Raw genomic sequence first — 26,338 nt, 5'->3', positions numbered from 1 at the left:
CACACCTATAGTCCCAGCTCGTTGGGAGGCTGAGGCACGTAGATCACTTGATCTCAGGAGTTTGAGTCCAGCCTGGGCAACACAGTGAAACCCGGTCTTTGCCAAAACTCCAAAAAGTTAGCCAGGTGTGGTTGTGCATACCTGTGGTCCCAGCTATTCAGGAGGCTGAGGCATGAAAATTACTTGAACCCAGGAAGAGGAGGTTGCAGTGAGCCAAGATAGTGCCATTGTACTCCAGCCTGGGTGACAGAATAAGACCTCATCTCAAAAAAGAAAAACAAAAAACTGTTGAAGCTAACATCCAGTTGTTTTCCTAAATGTGATATTTTTCAAATTAAAAACATGCTTGCTAGGCAATATGGTTATATGGTTCCATTATTTTAAAAAATAAATAAGAGATGGCCAGGCGTGGTGGCTCATGTCTGTAATCCGAGTACCTTGGGAGGCTGAGGCAGGCAGATTGCTTCAGCCCAGGAGTTCCAGACCAGCCTGGGCAACATGGCAAAACTCTGTCTCTACAAAAATTAGCCAGGCATGGTGGCGTGCACCTGTAGTCTCAGCTACCCAGGGGGCTGAGATGGGAAGATCACTTGAGCCCGGTGAGCCATGACTGCACTGAACCATGACTGCACTGCATTCCAGCCTGGGCAAAGGAAGACCTTGTCTCAAAAATCAATACATAAATGATAAACATAATCATGGAAAAGATAAAACTGTAAAGTCTCCCTCTTGCCAGTTCTCAGCTGTCCTCAGGACACAGCTGTTGGTCCTTTCTTTGTATTCATATGCAGGGTCTGTATGTGACCCAGCTAATACAGATAGGTATTTGTAGTTCTCCCTTTTTATAAATTTATTATATATTGTCCTTCGTCTTATTTTCTCCCACTTACTGTGTCCTGGTGATCTTTCTATATCTTACAGAGAGCTTTTTTGGCAGCTGCTTAGTGTTCTGTTTTGTTGCTATGCTAGCTAGACCTCTTTGCAAACACACGGATTTTTCCCCCTCAGCATTACTTGTTAGCAAGTTGCCTTCTTATGAATACATTGTAATTTCCTTAGTCCCGTGCTGTTGGATCTCTAGGTTGATTGCAGTTTGGAGTCATCGTAAACCATGCTTCAGAAAGCCACACATCTGTGTCTCTGTCATCATTTTCATAGGACACTGGCTTTCCCAGGGTCCTGCTGTAGAGCACCTGTGGTTCCCTGAAATGCTGTCGCAATTTACTTTTCTACCATCTGTGTAAACGGGGATCCTGAGAGCAGCATTTCCATGGGGAACAGGAAAAGGCAGAAATGTGCATTGTGTCATGGGAAGACCAGTACTGGGAACTTGTGGTATCTCTGGTGAAGAGGTCCAGGAAAATAAAAGAAAGTGACTATAGCTAACACTTAACTATATTCCAAGTGCTATTCTAATCCCTGTTTATGGTTCGGAAGTTTAATTATCTCAGTACTGGTGTGAGATAAGCAGCTGTTTTCCTCATTTTATAGGTGAGGGAACCAGTGCATGGAGCCCTTTCCATTACCTGCGTTTTACCTGGATGCTCAGTTCCTGTAGAGGGTGAGGGGGCACCAGGAGAGGGAAGACAGGAGAGCTGAGCCATCAACCCTGGGCACCCACCCTAGAGAGGTGGGGTAGAAACAGGGTTTGCCAAGGGGATTGAGTCAGTGTTGATGTACACATTTAAAGCATGCAGCTCTGATTAGAATATTTTTGTTGAAGTATCATTTAGAATTTTTTTTTTTCTCAACTTTCAGTTTATATTGCAAACGTAAATAAAACGGCAGTGGTGTCTCTTGGAGACCGCCCTCTGTTTAATTTGGACCTGTGGCGGCTGCCTATGGAGCAGCCCAGGATGCTGGAAATGCTTTCCCCTGCTGTGGCTTCACAGGGAAGGTGAGTCCCTCTGTCAGAAGCCAGCAGCACTGGCAGGCAACCCCAGCTCCCGGGGGCTGAGCCAGTCTCTAGCGTGTGCAGCCTTTGTCCTAAGTAAATACATTTGACATGAACTCAAGGCAAAATCTTGCTCTTTTGCTTCTTTGTGCTGAGAGAAATTTGGTCTTTATACTTTGAGAAGTTCTGTGTCTTCTTCATTCCTGTTTTCCATCCTAAATACTGCTGCTGGAGACAAAGGCTAGGGCCATGCTGTGGGACTTCACATTGCAGAGGGGGACATCTTGTTGGGGAGAATTTCTGCAAGGCCTCTGTCTCGGAGTGTAGCAAAAGAGAATTCTACTGCAAGTGTCTTTTATGTTGGGAATTTAATATATGCTAAATAATCAAGTGAGTTCACAGAAAGAACTAACCCGTTGTTTTGCATTTTAGTGTTTCCACAGTCTTGAGTTTCACGGTGTAAATCCTTAACTGGCCCTTGGCAGTTTCGTAGAGCGTGGGCGCTGTACAGAAGGAGGCTTGACACAGACTATGTCACAAACTTAAGACAAAATTTAAAAAGCAAATCAGCAAAGGAGTGGAAGCTGCAGTCAGTTTTTATGTGGATTTCCCCTTTGTCCCCTTTGGTAGAAGAAAATGCTTGATTTCTCCGATGCATTCTGAACAGCGGTTTTGGGTTATCCTGAGTTGTTCTCGTCCTACAGTGATTTTTTTTCTTCCCTATTTATGTGTCATTTATGTGGGTTTCAAGCACAGTGAAATTCAACCTAAGACCCTATAAGGGAGTTCATTTGTGGTTTGACTGGCTGGGTTTTTCTGGTCAGAATTCACAGAAGGGTGGAGTAAGTCACAGCTGTCCCCTCACCCGGCCTCTTCCCAACATAGAATTCTGGTAGGAATGCTGCTCATCATTAATTGGAGCTCTTTTAGCCTCATTTCTTGAGACTTCTATTTTTCTAGCTGAGCTCCTGGCACATGGCCTTGTAAATGTGTGAAAGGTTGTGGCAGGGTCTCTTAGCGGTCAGCATGGAGCGGCTGTGTAGGCATCCATTAATGGGCTGCCATTCTGTCCCCCTTTGACTTCCTCTCCCCACCTCAGCTTGGATTTTGAAACGTCAAGTTCATTCTTGGTGTACTCTGAACTGCACAGCTGATAACGTTCTGAGGGCCTTTGTCCTGGGCTGTGAGGGTTAACTTTGCTGCTTTATTTACATTCCAAAGCCGGTTGTTATTAATGTTACTTAGTGTTTACCTGGCACCTCTCATTGCCGGTTGTTTGTCCCTGCTCTGAATTTCCCCTTTTCTCTGCCTGTCAGAATTTCTCTCCAGATTATTTAACCAAAAGACTCTCATGCAGTGCCCTTTTTAGGATAGGAACTGGAGTTATTGTTAATGTTATAGGACAAATGCGTTCTCAGAGGAGAGAGTGGTGGTGGGAAACTGATTTTCATAGGGTTTTCAGGTTACTCTCAAATGGGAGGATGCAGCAATGCCGCTACTTAACTGAACATCTCGACAGTTTAATAGGGCAGCCCTCAGCCTTCCAGAGCAGCAGTGGGGCCGACCTGTCCAATGAGGATGGAAAAACCCCTGTTTACTCTTCTCTCAGCTAACTTTTGTGGAGCCCTGTTCCCAGACTGGCCTGGGCCAGAGCACTGTGGAGGGATGTTTGTTATAAATGGAAGGTTTCCAGGCCCTCCTGGAAATCCTGAAGCGTGAGACCTGCAGTGGGCTCAGAAGTCTCTATTTGTGGGTGCCCAAGGTGACCGAGGGGGCCTCCCCTCCCTGCAGAGGCCACACTGTGTGGAGAGCGTTAGGAAGGGAAAGGCCTGTGTCTTGTGCTCAGCCAGCTCATCGTCTAGTGAGAAAGGCATGTGTGAATCTCCAGACAAGGCAGCGCTGAGCCATGGAGGACTAGCGGTGCAGACAAGGGATTTTTTCTGACCAGGGACAGGGAGAAGGTTTCCCACAGACAGCCTTCCCCCCTCCTCTGCATTGAGCTTTGAAGAAGAAAGCCAGGACTGGAGCAAGTGAGGAGGATGGAAGAGTGCAGGGTTAATGGTAGTGGCTTTCTGTTTGATGTCAGGGAGGTATCCTGTACTCTCAAGGCACACTTTTTCCCTCCTAGCCTTTAATGCTGTTTCCTGTCTTTCCCTGCATCCCTTGTCACCTCAAGAATAAAAATAGTGATGAATAGTTTGTTTTATAAGATCAGAACCCATACAGAGTTGTTTACACTCTCTCTGAGGAACGTAGGATGACCCCGTCTATGTAAGCAGAAATGTCTGTGAGTATGAGTCAGGTGGCAGCAGGCCCCAGGTCTAGCACACCTGAGTGGGCTCCGTGGTATCATACTCAATTCCAAAGGTCTGGCTAGGCTCTTTTGTTTTGTTTGTTTGAGATGGAGTTTCGCTCTTGTTGCTCAGGCTGCCCTGCAGTGGCGCAGTATTGACTCACTGCAGCCTCCACCTCCCAGGTTCAAGTGATTCTCCTGGCTCAGCCTCCCAAGTAGCTGAGATTATAGGCAGCCACTACCACGCCCAGCTTTTTTTATATATATTTTTAGTAGATACGGGGTTTCACCATGTTGGCCAGGCTGGTTTCAAACTCCTGACCTCAAGTGATCCACCTGCCTAAGCCTCCCAAAGTGCTAAGATTACAGGCATGACCCACCGCACCCGGCCCTCATTTGGTTTTGAATTTGGCACGGTCCTGCTCCAGGGTGGCAGTGGGTGTGAGAAGGCATCTTCAGATGAAGGTGTTTCTGGGGTTAATGGTCTGCTGCTTATACCTGCAGCCCTTGAGCTTGGAAGCAGGTGTATGGAAACTGACCCGGTCTGTGCTGGTCCTAGCTGGAAGCTGCAAAAGATAGCTTGGCTTTAGAATTATGGGATTTTGTGAGAACCGATTTTTAAAAACTATCATGTTAAATTACAATTTGTATAGTAGAATGTTAGTTTATCTTTTATTTTTAGCTGTTTATTAGCTCAGAATAACTTGTGGGGGTAAGAACAGCAGTCACAGGATTTCCTTTTACTTGGACAGATCCTTTCAGTGAACTTGAATCTTGACAGACCATCAATAATTTTAAAGATTTTGTGTTTTCTTGGTTCTCTTTACAAAAAGATTTTTCTTTCCATACGCATTGGTTCTATTTTTAAATAAACTCACTAGTTTTCAGACTTGGCTTTCAAATGTTTATATATATATATATATATATGTAATATGTACATGAAGGTCCAGTGTCTCCCAGCCTGCTTCAGGGTGTTGAGGACCCAGGCATTGCCTCACTGGGTGACTAGTGCACAATCAGGATTGATTGAGAACCTCCAGACTGACCTGCTGTGGCTCAAGGGCTTGACGTTCAGCTCTTGCATTCCCAGGACTGGGAAAGGGAGGACAGCAGCAGTCCGCTGGTCAGGAGGAGCCCGGAAGGCCCGGCAGAGGGGCACCTGCAGGTCTTCTTACACATCCATGTGCAAGGGAGGACTCATTTTGGCAGCAGAGCTTTCAGATCCCTGTTCCTTACTCTCCTATGGATGGTGGATCTGTTTCCCCACCTGTGGCTAAAGTAGGATGGCATGATGTGGACTTTGTCTGGAAGGATGGCATTCCTTCTGTGTGTTTGTCTGTTGCTGCCATTCCACAATGAAAGGTTGGTCCCTGAGGATTTCTCTGCTGTGTGCAAGTGTTAACCTGACCTGGATCAGTGCTGGAGGGCTGTGGATAGTGACATTAAAGTGAATGCCTGTGCAGGAGGGGCTAGGGCTTGTGTGGAATCTGAATTGCTTTGCCATGCATGACTTTAAACACCTCCTTCCCTACCTCCCCATTCGTCGAAGGGTCTGGTTTTATATATATAGGATGCATAAAAACAAAAGGAAAGGCTACTTTCTCCCATTGTTTTGTGTCTTTGCTTTTAAGTCATATTTGCCTCACAGACCTAAAAAAAAAAAATCATGCTTAATTCTGTGTCTGAAAAAAACAGTCTTCCTTCTGATTTGAATGTTTTATCTGGGACAAATATTTCAGAAAACAATCAACTCAGTAATTGAATTGACTCTGATTACATGAGAACATACTGAAATGACTGACCCAGCACATGTTTTTGTTTCCAGATAATTAGACTATTTTTGTTTAACACGTTTCTAATTACAAATGTAAATTAGTTTATATAAAGAATAAGATAACTTGATGTCAGTGAAAGATATACTAATAACTTTATTATACAGTATAACTCCTAGGAGGTCAGAATTCTTTTTAGCACTTTTTTCTTTTAGGTAATAGCCTTCTGTTTTGTCTCCTTTAGTTGACCAGATATACCATCTGGCGTCTCCAGCCTCCCCACCAAACTACATGTATAATCCTATCAAGACATTAAAGACCAATACGATTGGGACATTAAACATGTTGGGTAAGTTGTCATTTTCTTGTTTTTTGGCTCTTGTTGGAGATATTTTAGACGATTGCAAGCATAGGCCATTGAATGTTCTACTAGAGTTTGATCTGGGTGTTGCCCCCCTCCCTTATTACCCTGCCTGTGGTATTGGCAGTTTTGCAGTGTTATTTCAGTGTGACTTTATTTGTCAGCAGAATATGCCATAAAAGAGATGGTCTAACTTTCATGCATTGTAGTAATCAGGCTGCAGCACCCTGGTGTAGATCCCCTGGGAGTGACCACAGGCTCTTCATGTGACCAACCACCCAGCCTTCCCCACTCCTCGCCTCTGAAACCAGTTGAATGCCGAGGATAAGTGGCATGCCTCATGCTGGAAAGAGGCACTGGTGACTCTGATCCCGAGGTTGGGTTGGCATGACCTTACACACAGGGGTGATTCAGTAGCGCTCCTTGAAGAAGTGGGTGGAGATGTCTGTATGGGGTGTTATCAAGACTGAGTACCTGTCCTAGATTGGACCTCAGGTTTCGCATTCATGAAAGATAGAAGAGAGAGCATTGTTAAGGGTGGCCATATGTGTATATTCACAAATGACATACCTTAGATTTATAGCTGTGGGTAATATGCACATATTAATGTTTAAAATTAGAGGTGTGCTTAAATTTGGCACAGTTTATTAAAAAAAAAATCTAGGGGTTCTGATTATTTGCAAAGTGGAAGAAAGGAACCACTTTTTAAAATGGCAAGTAAATGATAGATTTAAGTATAGAAACATTTAATACAGGTTCTACAAATAGACTTGGGAAAGACAGCACTAAAGTTTAATTTGAACAAAGCATGGAGTCAAGGGAGTGAAAGGACAGCCAGAGATTGGTTTATCTCTTAGGCCAAATATTTTAGGGTGTTGTACTAGTCAAGGTTCCACAGAAGAACAGAACCGATGGGATGTGTAGAGATTTAAAGAGATTTGTTACAAGGGATTGGCTCACATGAAGATGGAGGTCGAGAAGTCCCGCCATCTTCCTTCTGCAAGCTGGAGACCCTGGAAAGCTGGGGGTGTAGATCAAAGGCCTGAGAAGTGGAGAGCCAAGGACAGAAGATCGATGGTCTACATAAGTAGTTGGCCTTCCTCCATCTTTGTGTTCTAGTCAAGCCTCAAAGGGACTGTATGATGCACCCACATTCTGGAGGGCTGTCTGTTCTTCACAATCTACAGATTCAAATGCTCATCTCTTCCAGAAACACCCTCACAGACGCCCCCAGACATAATGTTCAGCCAGCTATCTGGGCATCCCATGGCCTCAGTTGACACATAAAATGAACCATCACATGGGTCACAAGAATGTTTGGAGTAAGATGATTCATTCTTCCAATCTGGAAAGAGCTTTATCTTTTTTGTTACTGTCCCCTGATCTGGTCACTAGACAGAACAGGGTGCTGCTGCTTCTGCTCAGAAGTGTGATGCCTTCTTCTTGCCATCACAAGTGCCCACCCCTCCCTACACTCTCTGCCCTGCCCCCCTCCATCATACCAAAACTAGACCATAGAGGAAAAGCCCATCATGCACTTGGTGTTTAAAGAGATTCCATTTATTCTTCCGATTTAGGGGATGCAGTCACTGTTCCCGTGGGTCTTGTCACTGTGGGGCAGATTCAGATGGGGTTACACTCAGGCTGTTCTGCACTCGGCGCCCCATGGAGACAGGGACTGCTGAATGGGCACAGGCATCAGTGATACCTGGTAGGAAAGGCTTCCAAAGAGAGGCCTCAGCAAAATGCTATTAAAGGCAAACATGACTCGAGCTACGGCTTGAACTATAACTGAGATTGAATGTGGAGGCCTCACAGGAGTGGTAAAGAGTCTTCCAGGAATGATGTTGACAAAAGGTGAAGGGAGACCATTGGTAGGCTGGAAAGAAATCCAAATGGGACTTTGTATTCGGAACTGAGAGGAGCTTTCATTAACCATCTTGTGATGCCATGAACTTTGCCTGGCTTCTTCTTTCCCCTATGTAACTTGCCCATCTCGCAGACCCTGTGCTGGACTTCTTCCTCTAATAAAAGCTTTTCGTAACACACAGATACTACAGCAGCAGGATAGCTTCCTTGGCTTCACTCTCTGACAGTTGCCTCCTTGGATCCTGCCTAAATCATTCTATGAAAATGATACAGAAATATTCCTGGTTTCAAAATCTTTAAACTCAGTTGTTTTTGAAATACAATACATTGCATTTGTGATGTGTGCATTTGACCAAAGTTCAGAGAAGACAACTAGGAAGACCTCAGGTAGAGGAATATAAAATGCACAGTTACTCTGGAAAACCGTTTGACACTTTCTTAAAAAAACTACACACTTATCATATGACTCAGTAATTGTATTTTTGGGCATTTCTCCCAGAGAAATGAAAATTTATGTTCACACAGAAACCTGTATGAATGTTCATAGCAGCTTTATTTGTAGTGGTCAAAAACTAGTAACAACCAGAATGTCCTGTATTAGGTGAATGGTTCATAGCAGTGCATATATCCTCTGGAATTTTACACAGCAAGGGATTAGGAAGGAACTGTTGATAGACACTACAGCTTGGATAGATTTTGAGAGGAATGTGCCCAGTGAAAAAATTCAGTCCCAAGAGGTCATGTTCCAATTATGTATCATTCTTGAAATGACATTATAGACATGGAGAATGGATTAGTGGTTGCCAGGGGTCAGTGACGGCGGGGAGGCAGAGAGGAGAGGCTATAGAAGGGCTATGTGAGAGATCCTGGTGGAGATGGAAATGCTCTATCACTTGTATCAGTGGGATGTCTGTTTCAGTGGAAATATTCTCTGATCAGATCTACGTCAATGTCCTGGTTGTGACATAATCTAGTTTCGCAAGTTCTATCATTGGGGGAAACTGTATAAAAGATACATGAGGTCCCTGTATTACTTTGTACAGTTAAATTTGAATGTACAAATATCTCAAAATAAAGAATTCAATCAGGAAAAAAGATTTCAGCATCCTTCATTTTGTTGTTACCACATTGTCAGACATGCTAATACCCCTGGTGCCCTCACACTAGAATTGTTCCACCCCACCCAGCCTCACCTAGAAGTGCGTATTGGTTGCATCTGCCTGCCTCATCTTGCTCTCCTAGCAGTGCTTTGTGGGCATGTGTTGGCCCCTGCTTTGTGTAGGGGGCAGAGCCGAGGGGTGTCCAGCACAGCCCCCCTGTAGTGTAGTGGCAATTGGGAAAGGAGTATGTCCCCCTGTACAGGGTTAGTGAAGGTCAGGGGGCCTCTTGGAGCCTCAAATGAACCACTGCATACTGGGACTCTGTGAATGAGTTTGGAAGACTTTGTGTACTTACTTGACCACCATAGATAAGGATGTTCTAGTCAGTTATATGTGAGTTGTCAGTCCAGGAAAGGGGCTCAGAGCAGCATTCAGGAATGTGGCAATTGCTTTGGAGAAGGTGCTGTTTAAGCTGAACCTCAAAGGAGGAAGGGGAATGGGTGGAGAGTTACCCAGACAGGGTGGCATGGGCAGTTACAAGAGCCCAGGACATGTTCAGGAAGTGGCAGGTGGACCATTGTGGAAGTTAAGGAGAGAAGGGCCTTGCCTCTGCCAACCAAGGTAAAGTTACCCAATAATATATTGGGTAATATTCTGTGGCAGAGGAGTCTTTACAAAACTCCTCAAATCACACTTTATGAAACTAACAGATTCTGTATCTGGCCTCGCTTACAACAAGTATTCAACAAAATACTAGCCTTCTGAGAATCCATTTGTGTTTTTCTTACTGCATTTGTTTTTTATTTTGGTGCCAAAGCAGATGCAATAAGAGCAGATAATTGGATAGATAATTAAATGTCTTTAATACTAAAACATTGGTTAAATTGGCCAGCAAAAAATGTGCCTGCACATGTAAATTGAGTCTCTTTTATCTTGTCTTTGCTTTCTATAGGGCTGGCAAAACGAGTCGGCGCCCGCCTGCTCCTGGCTTCCACATCTGAGGTGTATGGAGGTGAGTGGGGGCTCTCTCAGGGGATGCACACTCCAGCCCTTGGACTGTTCTCATCCTGTCTCAGATGAGTCTAAGGTTCATTTCTGAGGAGGCCCAGCCTGCCCATCCTCCTCCTGTGCTCAAGAGGCTGCCTGTCAGCCTCCTGGGTCGCTGAGCTCCTCCTCTGGGTGAGACAACTTCTCTTGTTTGATCACACACTGTTGGAGGACTGTACCCTGTCACCTGGCCAATAAAGACCCACCATTTAATGACTCTACAGAAGCGTTTCTGCCACTCTGCTCTGAAAGCACCCCAGAAATCATTCTCTCTGCGGATCTTTTTACCTGTTTGGCTAGCACGTCTTTCTTTTGTGTAAGTCATGCATGCTGTATGCCTGACCTCCTGAGAGCTCATGGGCCAGCCTTTAGACTGACCTTTAAAGCTTCCTGGGAGAAGAGACATGCACTGACTGCCTCCCCTGTTGTATAACGAGTTGTGGAAGAACTTTAAGCAGGTAGTGTCAGAAAACTCATGAGCTTGTTTTACCATGATGCAGCCTTCCTCTCTCCCACTGCCTGGAAAGAAGTTGAGGAGTGGGGACCAGGGGCTATATTTTCAATTTGTACTGATTTCTCTTCAGCCCCAAACCAGCTGGGTGTGCAAGGTTAGTAGAACTGCTTAGCTGATGCAGTGGAAGCCAAATCCTGGCATGGTGTAATTTTTCTATTTTACATTATTGTTGTGGACAAGAGAAGGAAATAAGAGGGTAAAATTGGAAGAGGGTGTGTGTGTGTGTGTGTGTGTGTGTGTGTGTGTGTGTGTGTGTGTGTCTGTGTGTGTATATGTATTTTAAGAAAACTGAATAAAAAAATCATAGCAACAGAAAAATTCTGCTATATTCTTTGTAATCTCTATGAAAAGGTTACATAGAGATTATATATTTTATATCATAGTCTACTTTTTTGAAGTCCTGGGCAGTTGTTAATAAAAAAGCAGAGTGTGCCCCTCCCTACTTGTGGTATCTGTTGAGAGGGGCACAGTGACATTTCCCACACTGCTTCCCCTACTTGTCTCATTTATTATCTGCATGTCTGACAGGAGCCTGTGTTCCTTAGGCTTCCTAAATAATTGTAGAGTGTAATTTGTGGAAGTCACAGGTGTTCTCCTCTGACCTTGAATAACCAAAGTAAACTTTCATGGAGCATTTGCTTAATGTCTTAGCCTCACAGAATGCTAGAAAGGGGAGATGATCGAAAATTATTTTTGTATTAACAATGTAAGTTTTCCCTGTTTTTTCTCCACAATGATTTGTGAGGGAGCTTATTTAGAAGCTTGGCATCCTGGGCATTTCAGTCCAGACGGTGCCAGTCCAGGGACAGATGGGCGTACCCAGCCTTTTCTTTCTTGTCCTTTGACAAATTTATGACTGTCTCTTTTGGAGTGTAGCTTGCCCAGCTCTTGTCAAAGATCCTCAGAAAAAGGTCTGAGATCAATCATCTGATACATCTCTGTGCATTTAAGTCAATGGTTCCCTTCTCTCAGAAAGTATTTTCCTTAGAACTCTTCTCTCACTGAGCAGTGAGAAGTTTGCCTTTCTAAAGGGAATTTTAAACCACAGCAGCAGATACAGAGCCCTTTCTTTGCAGCACGCTTCTGCATTGCCACAGAGGCTATGCTGACCTGGAAGGATTGGCCGAGCAGATATCTGGCAGGATACCTGTCTGTTTACCTCCCTGCACCTGCTCAGGCCCACTGAGTCCCAAGTCAGACCTCAGGGGTAAGATAAACAAGATGGGAATTTGTAACAATGCTTTCTTTTTTTTGGTCCAGATTTCATGGCAAAGACTTAAACATTTTGTATCATAGTTGTACTCAAGTATGTATAAAATTCTTGGTTACTAAATATAATTAGGTGTTTATTCACATTCCAGAAATATACTTGTGTGAAAAAAAGAATTTGTTACGTGTTTTCTTTCAATAGTGTGTTCCCCTGGTACTTCTTAAAGTGTGATTGATGTACAAGCTGGAGAAACAGGAATTGGAAGTGTAAAATGTGTGCTAGAAGAACAGGCAGCCATTTGCCAGGGGACACCCCATCCCTCCACCTGCCCTACAAGAGCCTCCACGTTGTCTCATCACGGGTCCCAGATTTGTTCTGCTGATGGCACATGTGAAAGTCATAGTGTTCCAGAGATGCTGCGTTTTTTATTTTTTCAATAAATACATGTTTTGCTCCAGTTACCAGTTTTATAAGTATAAAACAAAACCGTGTAGCTCTTCACATAGATTCTATTTCATTGTAATTTGTGTAGCACTCTAAAAGTTAAAAACAATTTGCGGAAGAGAGGGAAGACTTAAAATTGGGAGACTTGATCTTTTTTTTTCCTGTAAGTAAAATGTTGTCATTGCTTAATATCAGAAGTAAGACCATCATGTCCTACTGGAATTCAGAGAATGGACTGGAAACCTGAGGTTGCCTCTTGAATACATTGCTCCATCTCTAAATGGGTCCTTCCAAAGTTCCCTTTTGCATCATAAATATGCATCGTTGATGTGAACTGGAAAAAGGAAAGATGAAAACAGTCTCACTTTTCTCCCATCTTAGATCCTGAAGTCCACCCTCAAAGTGAAGATTACTGGGGCCACGTGAATCCAATAGGACCTCGGGCCTGCTATGATGAAGGCAAACGTGTCGCAGAGACCATGTGCTATGCCTACATGAAGCAGGTATTTCACCAGGGGCTGGGCTTGTGGTTTAGACATGCAGAGCACTCCACCCTAAGATGTAAAGTGCTGTAAAGGAATGAATGCCATGACTGATTTTGTCCGGGCATGGGTGTTTGGGAAGCCCAGTTTCCCAATAGTTTAAGTTAATGGTATTATCAACCGCTTTTTCCATTTGTCTCCTTATTTAAAAAATGATTTCCTGGAGGTGAATTCTTGGGTTTGGAATACTGTTTTATGACAGTGAACAGAATGCTTCTTTGTTGCTAGTTGCTCACCAGCAGCTAAGAAGTGCCTCTTTTCCTAAAGCCTTCAAATCAATGGATCTTCTTTTTTTACTTTTCTATGAATTAAGTGTAAAAATGGATTCGTTATTGCTGTAATTTGAACCTCTTTAGGAATTATTATTGATATTTATTTACTGTTATTTTATGCTGTCTTCATTATTCATTGTGCTGAGGTGCTTTTGCCAGGATATTTTATGTCACAGATTTGGTCACCCACATGTAGCAGAAATTGCTCACAGACCAAGAGGCCGAGGTTGCCACACTGGCTATGCTGCCGTGTGACTTCAAGACATGACCCGTCAGTCTCTCTGTTCTTATCTCTGACACAGAGTTCGTGTAGCTTGCCCTGCAGTGCAGGAGCCAATGAACTGTGCAGAGAGGGGCCCCAAGGGTATAGACCAGGGCGCAGGATATCCCATTCATGCTCACTGAATGTGTCCTTGGACTTGAGTCTGAACTTCTACATCCTCATGAAAATGCCCTCTGGTATAGTGGGACATGCAGGTAAATCAACGTGGCTGTGGAACATTGGTCCAGGACAGGCTGTTGGTAGATGCAGTGTCTGTCCCCGGGAGCAGTACTCTCAGGCCCAGGGTCCAGTCTGCAGGTGAGCTCAGGGAACAGTCGGCTGTGTGCTCTTTGGGAGGGCATAGTGTTGTCAGCATGCCCGTGTCCAGGAGTCTTCCTGACCATCTGCCTCAGGCCTCGGCAGAGCCCCCAGTCAGACATGTGCCAAGGGCCAAGTCGCCTGCTTCTGACCTCTGGTTGAGACTTAAATTGCCTCCCCTTCCCATGGTATCACAGAGGACAGGGCAGTGTGAAGCCACGTAGGCTCTCTGAGGGGTTGAAGAGAATGCCGAGGACTCTCTTTCTTATCATGTGCTTAATGAAATGCCAGCATTAAAGACCCATAAGTTAACCTTAGCTGTTGTAGATATTTAAACTTTTCTGCTTTATTTCTTAGCCAGAAGCAGAACTAATTGCCTTCTAAGCTACTTTAGTCTATTGGCATATTATTATTTACTTACTCTAAGAAATGCTGATCAGTTTTAGTAGGAACATGCTTTCATCATTTTGGGGCCCAGAATATCTTGACTCAAAAGTTTCAGATGATCTCCCAGATACACAGGACCACCTCTGTGTGCATGGGTACTTAGGAGTACTGACTAGAGTGTCAGGAGCACATAATTGCATTTTATTCTAGAATATGTTTTCAGCAGTGACATGATTCTCAAGTCTTTTTGCTTTCAGTCCTATGCTTGTATTTCTTACCTAGTGAATTTTTATATAGGTAAAATTGGTGGGCAAATGGGACATTTTGATTGAGCTTTTAGTTTGAATTAAATGATTATTTGGCTAATGTGGTTGATAACTTTGTGAGTATACATATTACCTTAAGTATATGCTCATGATAGTTCTGCTATTTGGTAATAATAGAGGGAGCATTTCTTGAACCTTGACTGTATGCCAGGCACAGTTCTAGGGGCCTGGACTCCAGCCAGGGTCTGCATTTCGCACACATGCTAACATTGAATCTGTTCTTGTCTTCCGTGCCTGGGGGTTCAGAAAGGTAGCACCTAGTAACTCTGGAACATCAGCATTTAAATTCCTGCTCACATAGGTCTCAGGAGCTTGATGGCATGGGCAGTGTTGCCCTGAAAACTATGAATAATGCACCTGTTAGAAGCCCCCATGTGGTCAGCTGGTTCCTCCTGCCCAAGGTAGCATCTCTGACGTGAACCTTGTTGGGAGGGTGTCCCTGTCACTCACTTGGCATGATGTGCCTTGTATGGAGTCACCAGGCATGTGCCTCCGACCCTGGAGTCCCCAACAAACAGTTGCAGAATGGCTGCAAGAGTCATTTCTGTGGCCAAGTTCACAGTGTACTTCACACAGGCGTGCCATGGGTTCTGCATGTGGGAACCACGCTTGCTGCTTTCCATCACACTGGGATGCTTGAGAATTGCCCCGTGGAAGACAAGTGCTGCACTTTCTGGGAAGGAGACTGTGGAACTTGGGGCCTCTAGCACATGTGCTGAGGGCTTGCATCTGCCCAGGTGAGAAATGGCACTGAGGAAGGCCCACCTCTGGTGGCACATTGCAGGGGGCATGTAAGCAGGTGTGATGTTGCCACCCTTCCCCGTGGCCCCTGCCCGTTCCCACTGTGTGGTCATTATGTCAGGGGGTGACTGTGCCCTTGACCCTAGGGGTGCTAGGGCCCTGTCCAGTTCTGGTGGCTGAGAGGCAGACAGGTGGAGGTTGTAGTTTTCTGATGAGGAAGGAACGACGTGGCCTGCAAGGGTCACTATGGTCTTGACTGAGTTCCAGGAGGCCTCTGAAGAAGGCACAGTGTGTTCTTTCCACCTCCCATCCTGTCGTTCATGTTGTGAATATTGTGCTCACTTGTAAGGAAGAACCACGGGTCCACGGCCACAAGCCCCTCTGGGACCTAAGATTGGTACTCGAATACTTACTACCACTTTTGTCTGAATGGGTGCTGAGGAGGGAGGAAAATGGTGCCTTTCCTCTCTCCCCATAGGAGCAGACACCTCACAGCTGAGACAGGTTTGGGTTCCTGTTACCGCAGGATATTTTGTCAGGTATTGAAAAATAAGAAAACACTGATTTAGCAAGAAGAAAGAAAAATTGCTAAAAATAAAATAAAACAAATGCTACTATGTAAAGATTGTACGGGATATAAAATGCTGAGATGAAGACGTTGAGATGATTCTTTAACTCAGGATTTTGTGACAGCTGGCAGCAAGGGTGGGCGCAAGCACCTCCTACCATGTTGGGTCTGCCCTCTGTCCGTGACCCGATCTGGGGCAAATCACTGGACCCCTTTGGGGCCCCCAACTCCAAAGTGATTGTTATTTTCTGGGACCGTGACTGTGTTCTGAGCACAGTGACCCTGCAGGGTGTTGTGTTGTGCCTTTCTGAATGTGCTGCTGTCTGGAGGTGATATTGTTTGAGGATGCTCTGTGTGCCTGCTGTGGGTGTTGCGAAAGAGCAGGAACTGGGGGCTGGAGTGCTTGCTGTGTGCTCAGCCTCTGTTAGGGGTCAGTCCATTTAATCTCAGTTAATTCCCTGTAGCCCACTGTGAGGTGGGAGTGTTCAGCCCATCTCACAGATGGGAGGATGGGCTCCAAAACGGGTTTCCAGCTCCACAGACCATAAGTGGGCCTGGAACCCTCAGCTGGCTGCCTGTGGGGCCTGCTCCTCCCCACACCCCCTGGCTGTCCCTGCAGGCTGAAGCAGGTAAGGAAGCATGAGTGAGCAAGAGGAGACCACGCAGCTCCAAGTCCAAGGGCGCCAAGGCTCCTTTGCAGCTTGCATAGTCGTGGGACAGTGCCCGGAACCAGTGGTTCACACACCTTGCGCCAGTGTCACCCTTGCTCCTCCCAGCTGGGAGATTCAGCAGCAGGAGCTGCACTGTGATGTTGTCAGTTTATAGCTCTACATGTGCAACCTTTTGAGATTGTTTTGCTATCTGGAAACAAACGAAAAAATCAAGGAGGATGAACCAGGTGGACTAGTACGTCTGGCATATTTAAAATTCATTATTTTAACAACTTTAATTAATTTCTTATACATAATAACATATCCCCTCTTAAGTATGAATTGTCATTTTGTTCGCAAGATCCTATATAGTATGTGGATCTTACTCTGAATAATATGTAAAGATTGAAAATATAAACAAGATAGAGGTATGAATAATTTTTTATAGAAAAATTTTCGTTTTCCCAAGGATTCTCATCTGAGTTTCTTTTAATGAATGAAATGTCCTAATGTATTCAAAATGGAGTTTTATTTTCCAGAAAAATCTACCACACATCCCTTAGAAAAAGAGAAGCTCCCTGGAATTTTTTTTCGTGGGATGGAATGCAAGGGAGGTTGGGGATCAAAGGACAGAGCCTCTCCCAAATAGTTTGAACTTGCTAGGGAGGAATTAAATTGCTGCTTCCGCGTGCATTTGGACGCGATGGCTTGATAAATGTGGGGCCTCCCCCGTAGGCTGTGGTCAGCGCTTACTGGGCCTTTGAGTTCATCGCCCCCTCATGAGTCTGACTCTGAAGTCTGCGGCCCACCCGCTGGGTTGGATCTGCAAAACAGGCCATCATTCATAAAGCCAGCAAATGGCATAGTGGAAAAAAGGAAACTCAGAAGTCACCTAGTCTAATGGCCCTGAAGGTATGGTTTTGTTTTCGTTCCTGGCATCAGAGTATTTTTGAAAAAGTCAGAGAGTTGGTATGTATATTCTACCTGAGTTGAAAAAATAAAAATTGAATAAGCAGCCAAACCAGGTGCAGTGTTCCATGGGTAGGACTCACACCCCAGGGGGCCTGTCCTGTCCTCTGGACCTGCCCAATAGCAGCTTGGCTTCCTGGCCCTGTGACTCGCTCAGAGTACCCAGTGGCCACATTCCATGTGTCCCACCTGGACAGTGGCAGAGTGATACCCGCCTCTCCTGGTCTGCTGCAGAACAAACCTTCAGAAGGTCAGCTGAGTGTTGATGCGAAGCAGGACTGCTGAGGAAGATGGCCAGGCAGATGCAGACACATCCCTTCCGGACCCCCTTCCTCGGTCAGCCCCTAGAGTGAACTTGAACCTTTTGGCACCTTTAAGAATCTTGCTTCAGCACAGTGAGTTCTGCATTCTGCAGTGGCCTTAGTCTTATCCCCAAGTAGGGAGCAGAACCCATTGAGATTTATGCATGAGAGGCCCTAGGGGAGTTAAAAGGTTCGGCCCTCACAGCCTGACCCTGTTGCCTTAGGGATGTGCACATACTTCTGAGGGAAGCATCAGAGCCTGGGCTGCTGTACCTGGGTGCACTTCAGAACCTGCTCCCACTATGCAGGGCTTTGTTCCTCCACTTTCTATCAATAGTGCCTTCCGTCAGTGAAGATAGTGATTATGTCACAGTGTTCAGTGGCTTGCTGTAGCACAGTAAATTATTTCTTAACATCATCAGTCTGTTCTTGGAAACTGTGACTTTAAGCAGACGGACATAGAACAAAATCAGCAGTACCATAGGCTAATTGCTATAAACAAGAGTTAAGTTCCTAGGCATATTTCTGGTCACAAAAACATCACCAAAATTCTAAATAAAGACTAAAACACTTCTAGTATTAAGCATTTGAAACAAACGTGAGCTGTACACTTAAGGAAGATTAATAAGAACAAGATAGTTATTTATGGGACCTCAGGTGGCCAGAGCCTATCCCAGCAGTTCCGGGTTCCAGACATGAGCCTACCGTGGACAGGGTGCCACCCTCTCACAGGGCACACTCACACACACCGACGCTCACTCACACTGGGACCACAGCCCACTTGTCTGGTCTGACATGCACAGCTTTGGGATGTGAGAGAAAACCAGAATACCCAGAGAAAACCCACGCAGACGAGAGAGGAGAACATGCCACCTGCATGCAGACAGTAGCCCCAGCCAGGAAGTGATTTTTATCTCATCAGTGTTATAATGAAATGATATTATCTGGGGGACCTGTTGTACTCTCCACTGAATGAACTCATTTTAAAGAAATTTTGAGGGAGAACCCACGTGTCGTGAGTAGGACAAAGTCAGACATAATCAGGTTTATGAATGTTTGTGTCTTTCTACAGGGTCAGGCTTTTACTGATGCTGTTTCAGTCATAAAATCCACTTGCTCCATGGAGTTTCCAAGGAGGGATTTCTTAGTATTTTCCATTCACTCGGTAGTCAGAGCTGTGGGCACATAGGCTCAAGCCACTCCACAGGTCAGTCAGCACTGCAAACCATACCTAGTAGTATACTTAATATGTAAATGTTTAGATTAAACATTCCACATCAAACAGTAACATTTAACATCGAGAGGAAAAGGAGTTGATGAACCAGTCCAAGGACAGTGATATGGACAAGGAGAGGGTCCTGGACTGATCTGGACACACAGCAACATTTTGCATGGAAGAGCCCTTGATTTGGGCAGTGTTTGGTGGCAGATGCTGGGTGCTGACCATGAGTGACAGCAGGGCAGGGTCTGTCAAGATGGCCATCTTGAGCTGTAGAAGTCTTCCTCATTATGACCCTTGAGCCCTCTGGTGAGGACTAGCAGTAAGGGTTCTGCCCTTAATCTAGTTGGGCATTGTCTCTCTTGATTACGCAAACTTCTGGACCGTATTGGCTGATGCCTTTTGAAATGTGAAATGGAGTCATTTTCTAAGATAAAATCACTGATGTCAGAGGTGCTCTGTACACCGTGTAATCCCTGCTGGTAATGTTTCTGTCCCTGGGAGATATTTGGGAAGGGAGGAATCCCTGTCCCTTCATTATTCCTCTTGGATCACATCTTGCCTGTCAGGCCTGCTGTGAGCTGGCTCCAGGTCTCAGGACCTGCACACCCAAGCCCTCACCCGTCTCTCAGCTGCTACGAATGGGGCAAGGAGGCATTTGAAGCCAGCTCACACTGTTCCAGCCTAGTTGGTATTTCCAAAGGCCTTTGGGAGCCTCAGCCTGTGCCTTGCAATCTTAGTGTCCTGGTGATAGTGTGTGTGAACTATTCCCAACGTGGTCACCGTTACTTCAAGGTAAGTTAGTGTCATCAGAACACTGAGGAGAGTGGTCAAGGACAATTACTGGGTTGAGAACCATTCCTTGGAGGTAGATAATAATGATGGCAGTTTTCAAAACAGTTTCAGTGTTTTCTTTTAATCCCAGTGTTGTAGGTAGAGTAGATATTATTGTCCTCATCTCAAAGATTAGGATCTTAAGCCTTAGAAACTGAAGTGACTTTCTTGGCATAGTGAGGCCATCCAGGTATTCCGGCCTCCACCCTGTGCAAGGTCTTCAGCATCCATCCTCTCTAAGTTTTTGTTGGTTCTACGCTGGTGCAGCTCAGCTTGTAGGAGTTGTCTTGACTTTCCTGATGCTTGGAGCTGTCCATGACTCATGGGTCACCACAAGGGACAGAACCACAGAGCATAAAGTGAAACCCAGCCATGCCTAGGATGAGTCAACAGTTAGTGTTCTGACTGACAGCCTTGTCTATGCTCCAGGGCACCAGCTCAGTGTCAGCAGGGCCTGACCACTCACAGGCAGAACATTGCGTGGGAGTCAGGAGTTCATTAATGTGTTTGCTTCTTGGTCCTTCAGAAGTGGGCTCTCCCTTAAATGAGACAGTGTTGCCTGGTATGCACTTCCTGGGTTTTTAGCCTGGCTCTTCCCTTCTTAGGGAGGTGACTTTGGGTCAGTCCCTGGACCTCTGAGGAATAACTATAACTTCCTGTAAGCCATGCCATGTGGGTGGTGACTGAGCTGCCACCATAAATAGTGGTGTCCATACCCACTGACTGTCCTCCCTCCTGTCCATGTTGTCTCACCGTGAGGACCAGTGGGATAAGGATCCAGCAGCCAGTGGACTATACATATTGACTAGAGGTCGCCTTTGTGTGAAGACCAAGTGTTTCCTAATGCTATCTAGAAAGGGATAGATGGGCATACAAACTCCAGAAAACACCATCATCCCAGAGGAGAGCAGGTCTTAACTGGACTGAGTCCCGAGTTTCTATGTCATGTAAGTTTAGGCTTCACGAGTAGCTCATCTTACTGGTGTAGACTGGCCTTGAGAGCTCGCATCCTTGAAAGTGTTGTTGCATTCACAGCTGTTGCACCTGTGTAGAAGGGCTGCCCTCTGTTGCTGAACCATTACAGACTCAAATAGAAAAGCTATAGCAAGCAAGCTTGTTGATGGGCTGGCCAGTTAATGTTTGCTGGTCCTAATGAGGCCATGTTCTGGAATGTTGTTTTGTGGAAAGGGAAGGTCAAGATAAAAGCATTTGATTTGCTGCAAACTTTGCCTAACCCATTCAGCTTTTTCCCTACCAGGCTCATTGGGTTGATTATTGTAAATTTGTTGAGGTTTTTCCCGACTCTTCCTAGAATAAAGCCACATCCATTCACTTTGATTCCTTCCTCCTCTTATCAATTAAATGCAAGTGGGTACTTCTGAGTTATTTCCTGTTGAGAACAGCATCTTTGTTCCCCTACCCTTTTTAATACACTCATTAGTTCAATAGAGAAAAGAGTTGATTTATTCTTGGACTTAGCGCATATCTTTGTCGTGAGTGTCTGAATGGCTCATGTGAGAACATTATAGTGTATTGCTGGGAAGAATTAGCACAAATAAAGCACTCTGGCTTCTAAAAGATAACTGTGCGCTTCTATGCCCCCCACCTCTTGTCATATCACAGCACACATAAAAACCCGCCCGGGTTTGTGGAACACTGGGGAAAATTGACGGGGCTGCTGTGGGCAGAGGTGGCAGCTGTGTCACTCCAGCTACTGAGAGGGCTGATGGGGCTTCTGGAGCTCGCAGCTCATGCCCTTTGACTCACTATACTCGTGGAGAAATTCTGTGCTAAGTAAGCCTTGTTAGCTAAGGATCCATTGGATTCCTATTCCCAGCCCTTGCCAGCCTAAGGTGTTGGTAGAAATTGAAAAAAGACCTGTTTCAGCTGATAGTGGTAACTGGCACTCAATACAGCCACTGGGCCTGTGCTTCGGTCTTAGAACACTGAGGCGATCAGGTAAGTAGCGCTCCTTTCCCAGTCTCGCTGCAACTGAGCCAGTGGCTGGCCTGGGCAATGAATGGTGGGGCAGGAACAGCAGACACGACATGTGGGCGCAGTGAGAGGTGCGAGCCCCAGGTCCTCACTGCCCTCAGATGCCCAGAAAGTGCATATTTGTTCTGTAACGGATCAAACATTAGATACATGTACACTGTAAATGCCCACTAATTCAGAGTTTCTGATAAAAACATTTAACTTTTCCATCCATGGCAAAGCAGTGTGTGAAATTAATAATTAAACAAGATCATTTAGAGAAGGCTTTTGTGATTCAAATATGCACTTCCCTGATTGCATATTTGAAAACAGGCTTTTCTGGATTACAAAAGTAATACATGTTTATTGTAGTAAAAATAGAAGCATTAAAAAATACATAGAAGAAAATGATCATAGAGATGAAAATGAACAGGAGGAATGACTGCTTTAAACAGCGTCAGTCTGTTTCTCTTTCCAGGCCATTAGCTAATAACCATTAACTGGGCACTAAGTTGTATTTAGTTTTTCACTAAAACAGATGTTTTTCAGTAAAACAGATTGGGAGTGTAGGTGCGGGGTCACTCAGTAAGAACATGTCTATGTCTCCTTTTCCCAAAATAGAGATTTTCCTTGTATGTCTCTCTAGCTATCAAATATTCATTGACATTTAAATCTCTGTTAAGTGATAAACTTGCACAATATATTATGTGAAAAAGATTAGAAAAGCATATTCATAACATAATCACATTTGGAAAATACATATTCAACTGGGAAAAACTTTATATAAGCATACTTTTTTTTCTCCTTGCACTGTTAATCTAGCTGGTTTTCTGCCAAAATATTAATGCTGGTGGCCTTTCAGTGGCAAGACCTGGGACAGCTTTGACTCTCTTTGGTATAGCTCTGTGTAGTCTCCTGATGGGTTTATAATGAGCACATTATGGAATCAGAACAAAAAGCCATTTCTATTTTGGAATGGAAAGCAGAACATTTCCTGACACACTTTGCATGCAGGGCACTGGAAATGCAAAGTGGACGCGTGGACCATGCCGGGGAGCACGCCTGACCTCCTCTTCTCTCTGTTCCAGGAAGGCGTGGAAGTGCGAGTGGCCAGAATCTTCAACACCTTCGGACCACGCATGCACATGAATGATGGGCGGGTGGTCAGCAACTTCATCCTGCAGGCACTCCAGGGGGAGCCGCTCACGGTAGGTGCTGGCCTCGGCGCAGGGAACACCTTGCAAACCAAATTGGAGTCTGCCCACAAGGGATGAGGGATGAGTGCATCTCGGCTTGGGGAGTGACACTTCTGAAGCTGCCATGTAGTGTTTGTGTACATACTTGCTGCCCTCCACTAAGGGGAAGACAAGCCACGGGGACAGAACCCAGACGAGTAGCTGCTGCACCTGACTCGAGTCACCTTGCCCCCCATGGCCACTGAGGCCCCTGCCCATGCCTCCTGGTCTGCCTGCCTGTGCCAGCTGGCCTGTGAAGACCTTCCCTGACATTTTTGGCCTGCTGGCTGTAGCCAGGGATGTGCCTGTATTCATTGTCCTTGGGGGTGCCAAGAAGCCTGGACAGGTATGGTGGGGAGGTGAGCCACATCTGCTCAAGCTGGGCCGTCACCTTGACAATGCTGGCAGGCCCTCAGTGATGTCCTCCACTGGCCACCCTCAACCCAGGGAAACTTATTGGAGCCAACAGAGGTCCCAGTGACCTTTGGTCAGTGGTCCAAGTGTGTGGCAGGGATGTCTGTGCTGACGCTAACTGCTTGACACCCTCAGATATCATCTCGGGTCAGGGCGGGCTGCTCGTTCCTTACCTGTCCCCACAGCCCTCTGGCCTCCCTGGGGAGGAGCGCCCCAAGCCTGCCTGGTGAGAGGCTCTGCCCGCATCTTTGGTTTTGCTAATCCTCCCACCTGCTCCTCTCTTACCACTCCTCTTCATGGTCATCTGCCCAGGCTGCTTTGCTCTTCTGATCCATAGCCTCCTAGAGCCCTTTCCAGCATGGTGTTTGGCGGGACTTAAGAGTCGATAAGCATCCTGTTGCTCTGAAAATCCTGCAAGATGGTTTATTATCAATTGAGTATATACCAGGGGGAAAAGTTACAGCTATGTGTATATCTGTGTAGTACGTATACACCTACCCATTGATCAGTTGATAACGTTAGCTCACTCTTCTCCTATGATCTGCAGGTGACATTATTCCCCTCCTTTTTCGGGTGAGGATGCTGGAGCACAGAGGTTATATGAGTTGCCCAGGCTTAGGTGGCCACACAGTGTAGCCTGATTTTGAACCCAGAGCCCCTGCTCTTCGTAAGCATTCTTCATGGTGTGTGTGTCTCCTTGTCTGTATTAGCTGCTCCACTACCAGTGTAGAACCAAAAGCTCAGCCTGTTACACAGTAAGATGACTCCCCGGGAGCAGCTGCACTGTATAGCTGAGTTTTGCCGAACGCATTCCAGGGGAGAGGTGAGTTCAAACCCCAGCTCTAGGCTCTCAACAGCCCATGCCAGCTCTCCCGCCTCCCCTTGTCACTAAGTGGTGTCTTGTTGATGCCTTTGGATGGAGGCTCTGTGGCCACACATGGTTGTTCTCCTTCCTTCATGCACAGATCTACCAGCACATCCTAATGATCTTGCCTTACCTAGGTAGGTCCATTCTCTAGTCCCTGGTCTACACTGCCACTGCCCCACCACTATTTGTTACTGTAGCCTTGGAGCCACTCTCATTCCTCCTGTCCTGTGTACTCTCACCCCCACAGCTGGAGGGAGCCTTGTAAAGAGAGGTCAGAAACTCGAGTGGCTCTGCAGCCCCAGCAGAGCACGGGACATGGCCTTCTTGCCTCTGTGCTCTCCCTCAGGCCAGGCTTCCTCGCTCCCTTGCTCCTGCCTGCTCCAGGAGCGTCTTGCTTTTCTTCCGGGCATTCTCCTCATTCATTCTTCCTCTACATAAGAGAACCTTCTTGACGCTTCTCTGCATCATGGTACCAGGCTGGTTACCATAACCATGTTAATTGTCTTCACTGCCCTTGCAACCAACTGAAATACGAATTTTCCAGCCCCCAATCCCTGTTAGTACAGTGTATGCTCTTCAAAACAAGGAACTTTATTTCATTCATGGTTGTGTCCCTGGCTTCCAGAAAGAAGACCCCTAGGCACATGGGTGGCAGGAGAGAGATGCTGGGTGGACTAATGATTGGGTTTGTAGTGGCCACTTTCCTTTACAGTAAGTGAAAGTAGTGAAACTGTCATCCCATGTTCCCCTCTTGCTGCTACTTGGGGTTCGGAGGAACTCGTGCCATGCCCTGCGAACAAGCTCAGTCCACCTGCTCAGTTGAGAATTCCACATCTGGGGACAGCCTAGTGCCTTTTTAGCCAGTGTGTTCAGAAAGTCCCTCATGCTGTGAGATGAGAGCTGCTTTGTTTGCAGAATAAACTGTGAAAGCCTCCAAGAAGGAGCTTGATTTAGTGCCTCCTTGGCAGCAGCCAGGGCCCCCGCTGTCCCCTAGCTGCCCTCCCCAAGAATGCATGCATTGTTGGCAGAGGTGATAACTCATGTGTTGCCTTCACACTGAGCAAGCTTTTGTGCCAGAGATGGAAGGGAGAAGATCTCTGCAGTTAATCCAGAACATGGCGGACTTCATTCTCTGTAGGCGCCTTCTGGTGGCGGGAGGCAGAAGTCCCAAGGGAAGCCTTTCAGAATGTGTTTTGTTACCTTTGTCACACAGAATTCTATTTCCCAGCAAGAATTTGATAAAGTCGCTAACTTCATTCTTTTCTGTCCAATTGAGATACCATCCTTTGCTCATCAGATGACTCTGTGGAGCGGTCTGGAGAGAAACTCGCAGGCCTGCTTCCGCCAGCCTACCTTTAGAAACACTTGGCTTACTGAGGAAGGGAAATAAGGAGGCGTGTCCATCTTGTTCCTTTTCTGCCACATTTCCAAGAAGTCACTTCCGAAATGAAGACCTCTTCCAGGGTGGTCAGGAACAGCTCAGTGTCTTGTCCTCCCTTTCCAGGCTGGGTGGGTGTGATTGCTTACCTTGCAGCTGTGTTTTTGAGCAGATTGCTGATGCGTGTCTTAGCATCTCACTCGCTGCTGTACCAGATTTCCTGTGATGAAGGCTCATGGAGGATGTCGCTGGGTTAAGTGTATCATACATCAAAGTTGTATTTTAAGTGGAATCACGTAGGAGTTCAGCAAATTTTGCGTCTCAGTTTAGAAAATAGACGAGTATGGTTCAGGTAGAGCTAGTGTGGTAAGTTTATTTTTGAAGAGGCTTCGGCTCTCAGTTCAGTTACAGCATGTACATTCACAGGAGGGGTTCATTCTGCTTTCCACCCCGTATGATTTATCGCAGGTTACAGAGGGGAAAACAACTTCACCAGGAGGAATTTGCCCAGGACAGTTCAGACGTGGCAGAATTGGGGCTTCAATCCAGTTCTATGTCATTTTTAAAGCGTTGCT

The 26,338-nt window shown here is 45.8% G+C and overlaps 1 protein-coding gene across 3 annotated transcripts in view; it reads left to right on the top strand.

Annotated features, from left to right (window-relative positions):
- Positions 1-26,338, top strand: part of UXS1 (UDP-glucuronate decarboxylase 1) — a 91,899-nt gene that overhangs the window by 49,946 nt on the left and 15,615 nt on the right. For all 3 annotated transcript variants that reach the window (XM_032262999.1, XM_032262997.1, XM_032262998.1), the window contains exons 7-10: positions 6,204-6,308; positions 10,242-10,301; positions 12,886-13,007; positions 22,957-23,076. In XM_032262999.1, the coding sequence (XP_032118890.1) occupies positions 6,204-6,308; positions 10,242-10,301; positions 12,886-13,007; positions 22,957-23,076 (407 nt within the window). The remainder of the gene's footprint in view (positions 1-6,203; positions 6,309-10,241; positions 10,302-12,885; positions 13,008-22,956; positions 23,077-26,338) is intronic.

Source organism: Sapajus apella, unplaced genomic scaffold (genome assembly GCF_009761245.1).
Source record: "Sapajus apella isolate SASKATOON/1434 unplaced genomic scaffold, GSC_monkey_1.0 scaffold134, whole genome shotgun sequence".
NCBI classification, from domain to species: Eukaryota; Metazoa; Chordata; class Mammalia; order Primates; family Cebidae; genus Sapajus; species Sapajus apella.
Note: the sequence above shows the minus strand (reverse complement) of the source record. Positions and strands in the feature narration are given on the sequence as shown.